Source organism: Triturus cristatus, chromosome 11 (assembly GCF_964204655.1).
Source record: "Triturus cristatus chromosome 11, aTriCri1.1, whole genome shotgun sequence".
Taxonomy (NCBI): Eukaryota; Metazoa; Chordata; class Amphibia; order Caudata; family Salamandridae; genus Triturus; species Triturus cristatus.
In genome coordinates this window covers 963,860,913-963,876,769 of record NC_140594.1, presented here as the reverse complement: position 1 = coordinate 963,876,769, position 15,857 = coordinate 963,860,913, and the positions used below count along the sequence as shown (strand labels likewise).

At 46.5% G+C, this 15,857-nt stretch overlaps 1 protein-coding gene across 15 annotated transcripts in view; it reads right to left on the bottom strand.

The window, feature by feature from the left end:
* Nucleotides 1-15,857, bottom strand: part of TRIP12 (thyroid hormone receptor interactor 12) — a 1,120,962-nt gene that overhangs the window by 779,729 nt on the left and 325,376 nt on the right. For all 15 annotated transcript variants that reach the window (XM_085634980.1, XM_085634991.1, XM_085634979.1 and 12 more), the window contains one exon: nucleotides 5,466-5,534. In XM_085634980.1, the coding sequence (XP_085491106.1) occupies nucleotides 5,466-5,534 (69 nt within the window). The remainder of the gene's footprint in view (nucleotides 1-5,465; nucleotides 5,535-15,857) is intronic.

The window sequence follows — 15,857 nt, the reverse complement described above, 5'->3', positions numbered from 1 at the left end:
CAAAGGAAATCCCGTAAATTTCGAATGAGATTGCTTGCATTATTGATCTGCATTTAAAATATATATGCAGAAGAATACTCTGATAGCCAGTTTGTAGTTACGTTAGGTAAGAGGCTCCTGAAACGGCTCTTCTTGATTTCTTAATAAATTTGGTGAGCATTCGACAAATCTGTGAAAAACTTTTCAACACAGTTCATCCGATTTAGATTTGTCATGGCAAGAATTGAGCAGATACGTCATGAGGTAGCCTAGAAAAGAGGCACTGGGGCAAAAAAAGACAAGCATTTGCAATGCAATAGGTCTCGCATTTACGAGAGTTTGATCTATTGACATTGTAAATTGCAATGTCATTAATTTATGTGTTATGTGTAAACGGCATTGTCATTTACAATGCCAATAGCTTAAACTCTTGCAAATGCAAGACCTATTGCATTGCAAAAGATTTTTTTCGTAAAAACGCCCATGCCGCACTTTCTCTTTAATGCCAGCTGCGCCCCTTTCTTTAGACGAGCCGCGTCTAAAGAAATGGGTCTGGCCACCATTAAAGTGAAAGTGCGGTTTGGGGCGCTTTTACAAAAAAAAAAAGCATCTGCTTGTCAAGTTGATAAACAAATGCTTTTTTTTGTAAAAGCCCTTCATGCCGCTGTTTCACTTTAATAGGGGCCATGCACCTTCACCTACTCATCTCGGCCCGGTGCCAGTGCTCCTGTTGCACCAATGATATCTACGCCCCTGGACTGTGAGAGACACAGCTTCGGCCCAGACTACTGATCGCTGCCCGGTGCCACTGCACCTGCAGCATCAATGATATCTACGAGCCCTGACTGTGAGAGACACAGCTTCGGCCCAAACTGCTCATCTCGGCCCGGTGCCACTGCACCTGCAGCATCAATGATATCTACGCCCCTTGACTGTGAGAGACACAGCTTCGATCCAAACAGACAACTCATCCTTGCCCGTTGCCACTGCACCGGCAGCACCATTGATATCTACGCCCCCAGACTGTGAGAGACACAGCTTCGGCCCAGACTACTGATCGCTGCCCGGTGCCACTGCCCCTGCAGCATCAATGATATCTACGACCCCTGACTGTGAGAGACACCGCTTCGGCCCAAACTGCTCATCTCGGCCCGGTGCCACTGCACATGCTGCACCAATGATCTCTACGCCCCGCGACTGTGAGTGACGCATCTTAGGCCCAAACAGACCACTCATCTCGATACGGGTAACCTAGGTGGGGGCAATGAGGCTTCTTTTCATACTGGCCATCGGAGACGAGCAGCGCCCTTCTGACCCCTTTCTGCACCCCTTTTGAGCCACTGTCACTGTGCTTTGTTTCCGAGTTTGTGGCATGTAACATGACAATGCTTACATCGCATGTCAGTGTGTCCTGCTGTGTTGTATGAAGTGACCCAGCTGCAAGCAGCATGTCAGAGCCAGTGTGAATTGGTCGCTGTGAAGGTAAAGGGCTATATTTGATTCGAATTGTAGTGCTGCAAACCCACCGAGTTTTAGGCGCTTAGACGCATATCTTATTAAACCCGATAACATTTCTGCATGCCATCAGCACAAGCCATAGAGTCCTTGTTTCACTCTGCACAAACGTTATCCTTGCTGCAGCATATTTGGAATTTACAAAGAAACATGACTTTAAATTGCATTTGACATAGGTAGCTAATTCAAGTCAAACTCTTTCATACAGGAAACGGTGACTGACTCGGCCATTGTCTAGTAGAGTTGCTGGGATTACCCTTTCTTTTCCACATCTCATCCTACATTCTTACAAATCACGCAGATGTATTGCATTCAAAGCTTGAAGAAGTTATGAAACCTAGACCCGCACCTTGCCCCGCTCATGTCCTCAGCCCCAACGTCCACACCTTCTCCACAGCATCTAAAGCCCTGCCCGGATCCTCCCCTCAGCGGGCTGCTGTCTGTGTGGTCCTGTGGCTCTCAAGTGCAGCAGGCACCAAAAACGCAGCAATGGACAGAACACCCGCCTGTAGGCGCGCAACACCCATTGGGCTCACCGGGCTTCAGCCCCCCCCCCCCCCCCCCCGTCATGTGTGTCAGCCCGGCTGAGACAGCCTCGCGGGCTGGCGTCCGTCTAATTGCAGCCGCACCTGAGTACTTCACGGGTCTTTAAAAAGACCATTTACACGTTAATGAGGCTTTTGTTGCGTTTTCGCCCCTTCTTACAGACACTCTGCCTATGGCTGGAAGACTTAGCCCCCCCCCCCCCCCCCCGAAATCTTTTTCAGCCCCCCCCCCCCGAAATTTGGCTCTAGTTGCCCGCCTGCTTAGGTCAGACTGCTCCCCTGAACAGAACGCGCCTGTACTCACATTCAACCCTTGTGAACAATCTCTACCTGGTGATTTCTTCTATCCAAATCATCCGAATTTAGGTTGCTGGTGTGGATCGAGATTCCTAAAATGCATAATACTCTTCAGAAATACTTAAAATAAAATAAAATGCTGTTTCGATGTGCGAGCAGCAGTCACCCTCGACCTTCTGTGTATCAAAAGCGCGTGTCGTGTCTCCGGCTAGTGAACCAGGCGTCACCTACGCTCGTCACATTGAGCGTTCACACCACATATTTCACAAACTGCGCAGCTGACTTGCACGCTTCTGTAACAGGTGTCACTATCACCGGACAGTTCCGTGGTCCTCATCTTGCCGACTCAAGAAGGTCGAGAGGCTGGGTCGGCCCCAATGATGTTCATGCCTGTGACGTGCAGCCTTCCTAGAGATGTGTGTGCAGCAGAACGAGCTCTCAATAATCTACAGGAACTCTGCTAAGGCTCTCGGGAGGGGCGGGGGCGAGCTTGTCTGTGCTGCTGCTTGCTATGTTCACCCTCCCTCCATAAAAAAGTGAAATAATACGGACACATCTGCAAATCACAAGTACACACTCTCACGGGACACAACGAGTCCAACACACACATACAAACACACCATTTCACGCACACACACACACACACACACACTATTGAACGCACACACACTATATATATATATATATTAAAAATTTTAAAAAGGGACGGGATAGGGCGTTATGTAATGTACTAACAAAAAAGATAATATAGCATGCTTACATTTAAAACAAGTTAATACTAGTCCACTGTTCCAGGCAACACCATCTGTTACACGTAAAAAGTGCCGGCGTCTGTCCTGCTGGTCACAACCGTTCTGATAATGGATCAGTATCAGCTCTAAAACTACAAACAACGACACTAGATAACACAGCACAATAACGGTCCGAAGGTTGACCAATCCATCACCGCTCTTGTGAGGGATAACAAAAAAATATAGCGTAACAAGGGTTTATCACGAAAGGACTATGTTTAATCTGACTGGAAAATAGACAAAAAGTGGCACTTTGAACAATGGCTACTGAAAAAAAACCAAGCATTGGCATAGCCAATAGATCTCGCCTTTGGGACCTTGTAAGTGTTTAGCCATGCAACAGTTGCATAACTAAATACTTATAAGGTCCCAAAAGCGAGACCTACTGGCTATGCCAAGCGGCCGCGAAAGTGATCGTGATCAAACATCAAAGCGGCCGTGCGGCCGCGAAAGTGAAAGTAAATCGCGATAAAGCGGGGCGCGCATGCCCACGCACATGCACTGTAGCTCTAGGCTGGCCTGGTAGCACTTTTTGGAGCCCTCTCAATAAGTCTCGCCAGACCAGCGCATGCGCTGTGTCAGGCGAGACCTAAAAAGGGGCTTTTCACAATTTAATTCACATAGTATTTTTAGGTCTCTACTGACCCAGCGCATGCGCTGGTCTGGCGAGACTTCTTGAGAGGGCTCCAAAAAGTGCTACCAGGCCAGCCTAGAGCTACAGTGCATGTGCGCGGGCGCGCCGCGCTTTACCGCGATTACTTTCACTTTTGCAGCCGCAGGGCCGCTTTGATGTTTGATCGTGATCGTGATCCCGATCATTTCGGGGCCGCACGGCCGCTTTGCATAGCCAATAGGTCTCGCTTTTGGGACCTTATAAGTATTTAGCCATGCAACAGTTGCATAACTAAATACTTATAAGGTCCCAAAAGCGAGACCTACTGGCTATGCCAATGCTTGTTTGCTCTGCTATACAGAAGAAAAGGCTGAACGAAATTACAGAAAACTTAACATGAAAGAAGAACTTGGCTGAAGTGCATTCCCTCGGTTTGGTGTGAACGTATTTTGTAGTTTGAAAAATTAGTGTTTCCAACAATTTTGGATATGCTTGAAACAGTCAATAAATAGACGTACCTGGACATACCTAGAACGGTGTGCCTATAACTTTAACACTGTTAGGCATATTTAGTTTCCTTCTTTTTTTTTGCATGTTTGAAGTTGTCAAGCGGGGCAACAGATAAAAAGTGGTCAAAAAGTGTACATCTAATGAAAACTGACATGTGACAAACCCACATGAAATGTTGCACGTTCAGTCCTCTGAGTATGGCACGTTTTGAGCAGATCCATCAGAGGAAGGGGACTAAGTTAAACAGAGAATCACATTTTTTTTTCTTTTTTTTTTTTTTTTTTTTTAGAGTTGCATGCAAATTGAGGGAGGCTGGCAGGGCATAGTGGGGTTTGAAAAAAATAAACTATTTCACAAAACTGGGCTTTCAAACACATGAAACCTTATGGTGAACTTCCCCAACTGACGGCAAATGCTTTTGGACCAACGGAGGCATGTGGGCACTTGTTAGGGCTGATGCAGTTTCAGAATCTGTTTGGTCGTTGCAAAAACCAGCTTAACGGTGAACGCATGGTTACATTTGATTATAACCCCAGAATACATGTTTAGGAAACCTTTCAGTTAAAAAAATCCAAGTATAGTTATGAATACAATTTTTAAACTTTTAAGTACTACAATTCACAAGCTAGGTTTAGCTTCACAATTTCTAGCTAGCTTAACATGCCATGCAAACAGTAATTTTCGCACCAAAAGCAATGTTTATAACCTCAAAATAGTTATACCAATAAGATGCAAAAAATTGAAAAAAACTATTAAATAACACAAACTACTAAATAATACCACATTCATAGTCTTCTCTTTCATAGTATTAAGAGTAATATTATATACAATCCCATCTATACGACTTCTAACTTTTCTATTTGCATATGCCACTTCAAGGGTGAGGGCATGAACATTACATTAATGCCATGAAAGCCATACAGTTGTGTGACATTTGAGGTTGTCCAATAGTGAACATTAATTTTTATATTCATCTATCTAGATGGTTTGAATTAACCATCTTCTTAATACTGTACGAATGGCCACATTTTAAAACTACATGTGCGCTCTTACTTTAGATCTCCGTTTGTAAGCTTTATCTAAACAGTTACTAAACTAAACATAATTAAGCATTACGATTAAGCATAACAAACTTAACTCGATCTAAAGTGATTGGAATATACTGGCCCTTGGTTCTGTAAACAGAATGGTCGAGATCTGCTAGACATGCATTACCTCCTCATGCTGGAAATTGTCCACCAGTCTTGCAAAACAGAGGCACGTGCTTTCCACTGATTTTTTATCCTATTGAAACAAAACATTTTAAAATACAGATCATTTACAGAACACAAAAAGATAACACAAATGTAAAATGTCCTTACAACACACTTAACCAGAGTAATAACGAAGGCAACTCTTCCTTTTAGGAACACTGATTGGCATAGTAATCTTAAAAGACTTCTAATAACATGACAGAATGAAAAGTTACTTAACAGTAGCAATAATTATCCACGATGGTCCTTATCCTCATTCAATAACTTTTGCAAAATCTTCATGTTGAAAATTCAATATTTCACGCAAGGCTCCTAACTAAGAGAATGAAAAGAAAAGCACTGCTTACATATAACAATCAGTTTGCAGTCGGTGGTAATGTAAATTCATTCGCTGGGCTTAATCCTGCTTTCTAGTGCTGTGCCTGGAACATTATATCTGTTTTTTTTCTTACAGGATATTTCTATTTCGAGGTGCCTCATGGTCCCTCTAGTGAAACCCACAGGGGCCCGGACACAATTCACCTAAAAACGCATCCCCCCAGCCATGGATACGTTTTTTTATAACAACCTTTATTTATTTTTTTTATTTTTTTTTTCTATTGCAAAATATTTAATTTGGAGGTACATAAAGAGCCTGCATTACTGCTGAAACTGAGAGAATAGACAACTGCAAACAACCTTTATTAAATGTTTTTCATTAGAAGGAGCAATGGATTACATATTGCATTAATCACATTAAGTACATATATGGCAGTGTTCTGTGCCATATCTGGAACCTGAGACAACGGGGTATACACCTCATATCAAGTCTGTACGTGGGTTAAGTTCTCCGATGACGTATCACTGATATATGCAGTTGATGTGTACCACTACTGAATGTACAATCTGTTATAACTATCTGAAAGACCTATATGATGTACAATGTGTATAATGTAAAAATGGCAAAAAAATAAGTAAAAAAAAAAAAAAAAAAGTACATATATGGCAGTGGAGACATCGCAAGCATCTTGCGCCAACCTGTAAGTAGTGTAGCACATTTGTCCGTACATTCTTAAACTGTATCAGGTCGGCCTGAAAGGCAACCAATCACGCACATTGCTATGCACTAAGAAACCATCCTTCAAGACACTTTACCCACGGGGAGCGGTGCCCACCCAATGTCAGCCATGGATACGTATGTGTAAACAAGATGCATTAGTAAGTTTTGGTAATACTAGGATATGCACAAATATCCCTGTTTACATGTATTACTTTGTGCTCGCCACCAGGAAGGTGGATAGGGCATGTGAATCCACAGCACTACAAGCTGCAAACCGATGTTAACAGGTAACGTTCTATGTTTGTAGCATGTGTAAGAATAGCTCACATGCCCTGCTCAGACTGAATAGCTGTACCCAGACAACTAATGCAGTGGCTTAAGAGCAGGGGTGGAAGGCATGTGGAACAAGGTTTTAATCACAGGTGGTAAAAGAAATCTCGTCCAATGTGAATGTCTGCAAAATAGCATTGTGACGGAGACTCCCTCCCTCAGGTCTTGCCACCCCTACTCACCCTGTCCGGGGTATCCCTTCCGCTCAATCCTCCCGGCCCGGGCGCTCCATCCAGGGTTTCAACCACAGCCTCGGTGACCCCAGGAACCCCGCCCCTCTCTCTATTACAGGAGCCCATCCCGAACGACGACCCACCGGAAGGACAACCCCTGGCTCCCGGAAGTCCCTCCTCCCCGTTCCCCGCCAGAGACAGAAAAGCCGGAAGACGGGAGGCAGAAGGCGTCGGAGGATCGTGGCAGGAGAGTTCAGCAGGAGATACGACGAAAGGAGAGGACGAGAGCGGCGAACCAGAAGAGTGGTCCGAAGACTGGTGGAGTCCCCCGGAGGAGGCTGAAGAGCGGCCGTAACTCGGATGAGAGTTACGGCGGAGCCCGTGAGTACCAGTTTTCCCTCGGTATAGCACCCTAAGTGCCCGTATGTACCATAGTCTCTCTGTAGATAGATGTATAGAGTCTCTCTCCTTTAGGCACCCCCTGCACCCTGGTAGGACCTATCAGTAGCCGTTGTACAGCATCTCACACTTTGTAAATAATACCCCGCACAACCCTTTTTCGAACACCCCTCTTTTCTTCAACTTATCCCTCTTCCTCCCCGTCCCTTTTCCTCACGCTCCCTTCCTCCTTTATCACTCCTGGTGACGGTTACGGCAGCGACATAGAGCGCCCGCAGGACTAACGGCTCCTTCTGTGTTTTGTCTCACTGCCCTCCGAGGTGCCATCCAACCTCCTACCTGTGATCGACGGCGGCGGCCTGGACGGCAGAAGAGCTTCGGTGACAACGACCGCAACCGACGGGCCCATCATCGTCTCTACGTTATCCTCCTGCTTAGACCTGTGTACTTTCCTATTGCACGACGTGCCTTGGGCACAATAAAGTAGACTATTGCACACTATATACGGCCTCCTTGCCTGCTTTTCCAGCCCACCGAATCCCCACGCTCACAAGCATGAAGCAAATGTGTGGATTGAGGTCAGGGAGCAGCCTTACGAATTTTCATTGTGGCATATTTAAAACGAGAGGAATGTGATGTGCGTTATGCAGTGCTCTGTTGGCTTTGGCAAACAGAACTGAATGTATGGCAATCCAAATTGTTAGGTATGCTTTCAATGTAGAAATTGCAAGATATAGCTGCGGGGAAGCTTTGTATTTCTCATGGAAAAAGTACACTTAGTAGTACTTCATGGCCCATCAGAAATATAATGCGTGTAATGTTTTTTCCACTAGAGATTGCGGATGTGGGGAAAAAAGGGGTTAATACTATATACTATAACTGGGTGATTGAAGGGGAGGACGAGTCAGCAGTGGTAAAACCAGATCGGATTTCAAACACTGAGGGTAGATTCCATTCACTAGGGGGTGATTACAAAGTCATGCCTATGGTTGAGGGCTGAAAGGGTAAAATGGTGCACGAGATGGGTCAGCAGATTCTCTTAACCATGACTGGATGCCACCTTGGCACTGAGCAATGCTGAAGGTAACACTGTTGATGGAATCTGATATCTATAGCTCAATGTACCCCAACGCCTCTGCTCGTGTTAGATTTGGAAAAGAGAGAGAATTAACACGGCCTTTTAAGATTGAAAGAGGTGTCAAGCAGGGGTGCGTCCTTGCCCCCTTTTTATTCTCCGCATATACAAATTGAGTTGAGGCTGCCCTCCAAGGAGTAACCCCAGATGTTCCTAAGTTTGGCTCCACTGTCACACCAATTCTAGCATACGCTGTTGATGCAGTTTTAATTGCAAGAACAGGGGTGACACTTCAGCCACTTCTACATCTACTCTCTCATTTATCCCAAACCCCATACCACTACTATGATCCCAAAATAACCCTTTCTAGACTCTCCTACTCTACCCCCTTTGCATCATGACACCTCTTTTTAGGTCTCGCCTAGCGATGCAGCGCATGCGCGCAGCTCGCCATGGCAAGATCTATTGTTGCCGCTTTCTGTGCCGAATGGGTGCAGGACATGGCACGCACACGGCTGGCAGCATTAGCACAAGGACAGGAGATGTGCACGAGCTACGGCTCGGCCACTCACTCCCTCCCTCCCTCCCTCCCTGTTTGCACGCACACTGTTTGCCTGCGCACGGCTCCTGACGGCAGACTCGGCACAAACTTTAGTGCCTGAAAACAATTTGTCATTTTAGCCTTATTTTGGTTACTACAGTCCGCCCCCCCTTCCAAAATTAGTTTGCTGTAAATATAAAAGTAGGAAGCAGAAATACCGTGACTAAAACCTGGCGGGCTGACTTGTTTGACCGTGAAATCCTCTTCGTCACAAGTTTGTTTCGCTTCACGTGCTCCTCTGTTGCGAGGAGAGAAAAGACAGGACGCTTTGCCCGTGGTCCATACTACCACACTACTAGGGTCCTCGCGCTCATTTCACATGTGCATCATAATACAAGCATTTGCAATGCGATATGTCTCGCATTTGACCTATTGACATTGCAAATAATGCCTTGTATTTTTGTTTTTGTTTTTAAAACAAATAAAAGGCAGTCATTTACAATGCCAATAGCTTAAACTGGCGTAAATGCAAGACCTCTTGCATTGCAAATGCTTGTTTACTATACCGATCCTCCCAAACATTTATAAACTCTCCCCTCTGACTTTTCCCCCTCAAAACCCCTTTTACTCATCCAAAAGCCTACTGCTATGAACTCAAAAAATAATTTAAAAAAAAAACAACTCACTCTTCTGTCCCTCCACTCTCCTTTTCAATCAAAATAACACAGACTTAAGACATTCACTTCTCAATTTCCATATTCCACTATACTAATTCATCACTAATCCTTTATGGGTTCCAGAGTAGCGTGCTACTCACCAATGAAGCGTTTCAACACCCCATCAGGGTTACCAGCGCTATATAAATACAAACCTTTTTCCCTTTTCTACCCCTCCCCAACCCTTCTCAATCCAAATAACTGACTAACATATCCACCACTCAAATTACTTTCATATTTCGCCATACTAATTCAACAGTAATCCTTATGGGTTCCAGAGCAGCGTCCTACTCGCCAATAAAGAACTTCAAAACTCCGTCATGGGGTAGCAAGCGCTATATAAATACAAACCTCTTTCCCTCTTCTCTCCAGCAACCTACCCTTCCCTATCCAAATAACTAAACATATCCACCACTCAAATTACTTCATACTTCACTATACTAATTTTCAACACTAATCCTTTATGGGTTCCGGAGTAGCGTCCTAATCGCCAGAAAAGCGCTTCAACACCCATCAGGGGTAACCGGTACTACATGAACGCAAACCTTTCTTCCCTTTTATCCCTCTGCTACCCTTCTCACTCCAAATAACTAACTAATATCCACCACTCAAATTACTTTCATATTTCACCATACTAATTCAGCACTAATCCTTTATGGGTTTCCGGAGTAGCGTGCTTCAACACCCCATCAGGGGTAACAAGTGCTATATAAATACCAACCTTTTTTTTCCCTCTATCCTTCCAAATAACTGACTAACCTATCCACCCCTTATAATAATTCAACACTAATCCTCTATGGGCCCCGGAGTAGCGTACTACTTGCCGAAAAAGCGCTTTGACGCTCATCAGGGGTAGTAAGCGCTATATAAATGCAATTACAATACAATATACTGATTAACTATACTACTACTAGCAACAACAAAAAAGAAACCACAAGGTTGAGTGCCAACCACAACTCACATGCAGCCTGGCATGGGGGGGGGGGGGGGGGGGGGGGGGGGGAGAGAAATTGATGAAAATACAAGAGGACATCAATCTCAGAACAGACACCACCGGATCTAGAGACCCACATTTGCAAGGTCTTGATGCATATCTGATAATGTCTTTCTGTTTGAGATGGGGAGGAGGCACTCGTCCAGGTGCCTGATGAGACCCACAGCTCTTTCCATTTTGGCCATTTCGTCATCTATGTGTGCGCCAAAGAGTTAGTTTGAGTAAATGGAAGGTTGAGAATTCACTGCTGTGGCTCCGATGTGAGGCCTGTGTGGCAAAGTCAGGAGGATCCTCTGGCACATACTCTGTGGGAATACCCATGTGCAGCGAGGTCTGATGCATCCTCTGAAGCACTAATAACCTGGATGCAGAACAGGCCCCCTTCATGTAGGATCTCTTGGGAGTCCTTTCTATCTTCCTTTGGTAATCTTTCTGTGAACCGGGAAAAAGAGTCCCAAAGAGACCCGTCATATCTCACCAGTAAGGCAGATGAGCTAGCCAACCTTCACCAAAGAAGCAGCCATGTCACATCTTTTTCCCCCAAAGTGTCCATCTCCTTGCTGTCCTTATCTGGGGGCACGCGTGACGAGGCAGCTACAGAGTGTGTTTTTCTTACAGCGGCTATAATGGAGTCTGGTGGTAGGTCATTCGTCAGGAATAATGGTTAATGGACTGGAGCTTATACTTTAAGGATCCGTGATGGAGTCACTCCCAGGGAGTCCGGAGAAAGGAAAAGTTCCAATGCCGGTACGAGAAGGCCTGGGAACAGAGGGAGCAGTGGTCTTGATGCTGCCCTATTATGCAAAGTCGCAAACATGACTGATGAAGATGTTGTCGTTGCTGGGATGTCAATGCTCAACTTAGCCACGCCTCTAACCAACACGTCATTGAATGTGGTTAAGTCATCTATTGGGGATTCTCTTGCTGGTGGAGTGTCCGTTAGAGTGGGCGAGTAGTCCCTCACTGAAAACCTAGAGGTGGTAGACAATGTAGGAGACCCAAGTCTACGATGCCGGGATCGGTGAGACCTCTGGGATGTTGAGGTGGATCTGGTCCTTGTTGTCCTGGACCTTGATCTATTTCTCAGAGGTGTCCTGGATCGTCTTGGGGCTCTAGGAGCAGGGACAACTCGCCCCGGAGGAGAACGAGAAGCCAGAGAGAACGCAGGTGGTGTGGATGGCTTTGGCGATGGTGATCTTGGCGTAGCCCCAGACGGGGAGTAGAGTCCAAGCTCTACACTACAGGCTTTTTGTAGAGCCTTTTCACCCAGCGTGGAGAGATGTTGAGTGCATCTCAGGAGGTGGAGACTGAACGAGACGATGTTCACTGGCTGCGCATGTGTAGCAAAGTGCTCTATTTGGCATGGTTACCCACCACCTATTGCTTATGAATGCAACTTTGCCTATGACTGCAACTTTGACTGGGCCTGCTAATCAGGTTTCCAGTGCCTGTGTTCTTTTCCAAAACTGTACCTTTGTTTTCACAATTGGCACACCTCTGGCCCACTAATAAAGGTAAAAAGGTACCAGTGGTACCAAGGGCATTGTGACCAGAGAGGGTCTCTAAGGGCTGCAGCAGGTGTTGTGCCAGCCTAAGAGACCCCATCACCAAACACATGCACAATGCAGCCTGTGTGTTCTGCGTGCAGCTAAAAGTGAAGTCTCGACCTGGCACATATCCTTGTGTGTCAGCACTGTCTGAGGCATAGGTAAGACACCCCTAAAGCAGGCTTCACAGCCCTAAGGCAGGGTGCACTATATACCGCTGCTGAGGGCATAACTGCATGAGCAGATATGCCCCTATAGTGTGTACATTTATTTATAGGCATTTTAAGTGCATAGTGAAGCCACATCGAATATTTGGGCTGGGAGCTTGTCAATACCAGTTCCACAGCTCCATGATGGCTTCACCATACATCTCAGATTAATGAGCCCACACTGATGCCAGTGTTGGATCCAATATTTAATGCACTCAGAGGGCACCTCAGAGGTGCCCCCTGAAAACCGACCCAACCACTAGTGTGTTGCTGACTGGTCAACACTAATCTGCCACTTACAGACATGTTTCTGACCACCTGAGGTGGAAGTCTTGTGGGTCAAACAAAGCATGCACTGGGTGGAGGTGCTGCACACCTACCCCCATGCAGGAAAAGCATGCAAAGGCAGTGAGCCTCAAAGGCTTCTTCCCTTCGTTGCGCTAGCCAGGGCCTCTCCAGCTAGTGGAGATGCCCCCCCCAACCAAACCCCTCTTTTAGCAGCAAAGAAGGAGGAAAAATTAGTACGCAGGAAAGGTGTATCCCCCTCCCAGCAAGGACCACCCCTAAGGTGTCCTGAGCTAAAATAGTCACCTTCTTTGAAAAGACTCCATATTGGTTGTGAGGATTTTAGCCAATAGGAATAGGGCTATGCCCCCTACCCAAAGGGAGTGGACATATAAAGGGTGTAGTCATCCCAAAGGTAAGTAGCCCATTGGCGACTACCTGCCAGTATTTGTAACTACCCTAAATTGAGTATTTAGGGGCACCCCTGAACCTTGATCATCAGTATCCTGGAGAACTAAAGAAGGACCAAAGAGCCTTGCAGTAATGAAGACTCCAGACAACAACTGACTTGACCTCAGCCCTACCGGCCTGCAGCCCTCGAAGAAACCCGCTCCAAAAAGGGACTAGTCCTGCAAGCCCAGCTACCTCCACAACCCTTGGAGGACTGCCTGCCTTCCCTAAAGACCAAGAACTCCAGAAGACAGCGGCCCGGTCCCCAAAGAAACACAAAAAGAGATCAGTACCCTGCGGGGCGTGGCTAACCGCCAACCATTGGCGGACATGTTGTAGCCGAGCTCCGGACCGGGCCCAGAATCCTGACAATACCCCAACTGATACGGGGCCATCTGACCCTCACAGCTGTTTAGCGGACCCCCACCAACCCGGTAAGACGCTCTGGGGATAAGAAAGCTGTTCAGTCGCCATGGCTGCCGTGCTTTTGGGCAGCGTCTCTGGAGCGGGAGCCCAGACTACAGAGAGGGCGGCGGCTGCAATGCGCAGTTAGATATTGGAGGTAGCTGACAGAGGTGGGTGAGCGGTGGAACCAAGACAGACCCGCCACTGAAATTGACCTCCTGGGGCTCACCGGAATTGACGATTCACCAATGGAAAACTGGTGTCAAAGGTCGGCGCCACAGAAGTAATCCTGCTGAATAACGCCACGAGGGAAGTGGCTCGGGTCGGCCGCTTTTGCCTCCACAGATGATTGCTGCCCACTGAGGGTGCCGTCGGGACCGGAGGATTCGGATGCCCCCCACCCGAAGGCTGAAATCTCTGGTTGTACAGCGACGTCTCCCTCCCACTGAACACTGGTGAGTGCAGCGCTGATCTGGGCTGGTACGAAGATCGCGGAAAAGTGTAGGAATCGGCCCGAGAGTAGAAAACCCAGCAGGACGCTCCGGCAGGCGGATCGGAAGGCCCACAGCCTTCGACCTGGGACCACAATAGCGACTTGGGACAGATATGGAGAGCGTCACTTGGACAGGATAGCAGTTCCCTGACCTCTCCGGATGTTGGTGTAGCAGCGAACAGTAAGTGCTATGCCTGAGTAGGCCGTGCAGGTGGCATTATTCTTTTAAGTACTTCCATAAACGCTTTGATAGCGGGTATGCAAAACAACGACAAATGTCTGTTTTGGAGGTAAGCAGCAATTGTAGCAAGATGTAACCATATAGATGTATATGCTAGGTTACACTGTTGTAGATCTAACAGATAATATTTTGGATGGAAGCATGTAGCAGATTGGTTTTGTTATTTGTACACTAAATGACCAATTGCTTCCACTTTGCTGCATAGTATGCTCTAGTAGTAGGACGTCTAGCCTCCTTAATGATGTTCATGCAGTCTGGAGATTAAGGTAGCCAAACTGTAGGACTTCAGAATCCAGATCGCAAGATTGAGTTGATTGGAATCTGGGTGCCTTATCTCTCCATGGTTCTGAGGGAGGAATTTGGGGAAGAGGTGGAGCTTTTGATGAGGCACTACTGAAAGTTCGAACAGGGTTGTGAACCATGGTTGGTGTGCCCATGTTGGAGCAACTAGGATCATTGTGAGGGAGTGTTATTTGAGCCTCCGAACCAGTAACAGAATGAGCGGGAGAGGCGGAAAAGTGTGTGCAAATGTGCCTGACCAGTTCATCCATAGAGCATTGCCTTTGGACAATGGGTGTGGATACCTGGAGGCGAAGCTTGGGCATTTTGTGTTTTGGTGTGTGGCGAACAGATCTAGGTCTGGATGACCCCACATGTGAAAAGAATGAAAGAAGAGCTTGAGGATGAAGTTCCCATTCGTGGATCTGCTGTGTTTGATGATTGAGTAGATCCGCAAACTGATTGTGTACTCCTAGTAGATGTTCTGGGAGGAGGGAAATGATTGAGGCATGGCCCATCTCCATATGCTTTGTGCTAGTTGCGAAAGCTGCTTTTGTATGTAATACATCGCTGTCATGTTCTCTGTACGGAGCAAGACAGCTTTGCCTAGTAGCAAAAGTTGAAAGAACTTTAGTGCTAGAAAGATTGCAAGTACATCCAGGTGATTTATGTGGAGTTGTTTTTGTTGATGAGTGCATATACCCTGAACAGTTTGGTTTTGGAAATGAGCTCTCAATCCAGTGAGCGATGCGTCTGTGGTGAACATTATTTGTGGAACCGGGTCGAGGAATGGCCGCCCTTTGGATAGCTTTTGTGTTCCACCACTGCAGAGAGCGATGTGTGCGGCTGTCCATCAACACCAGATCTGTTAACTGACCTTGAGCTTGGTTCCACTGATGTGCTAAACATTCCTGTGGGGACGCATTTGAAGTCTTGCATAAGGAACAATGAGGATGCAAGAGGCCATCATACCCATTACCTGCATGAACACTCGAGCTGGAAGGGAGTGCTGAGGTTGGAATTTTGATACGAGAGCTTGCATGCTGGCTATCCTGACTGGATTGGGGTATGCAAGGGCTTTTGAGGTATCTATTGTGGCACCTAGATACCGAATGATGTGAGACGGTTGAAGGTGTGACTTGGGTAGGTTTATTGTGAATCCCAAGTCGTGGAGCAGC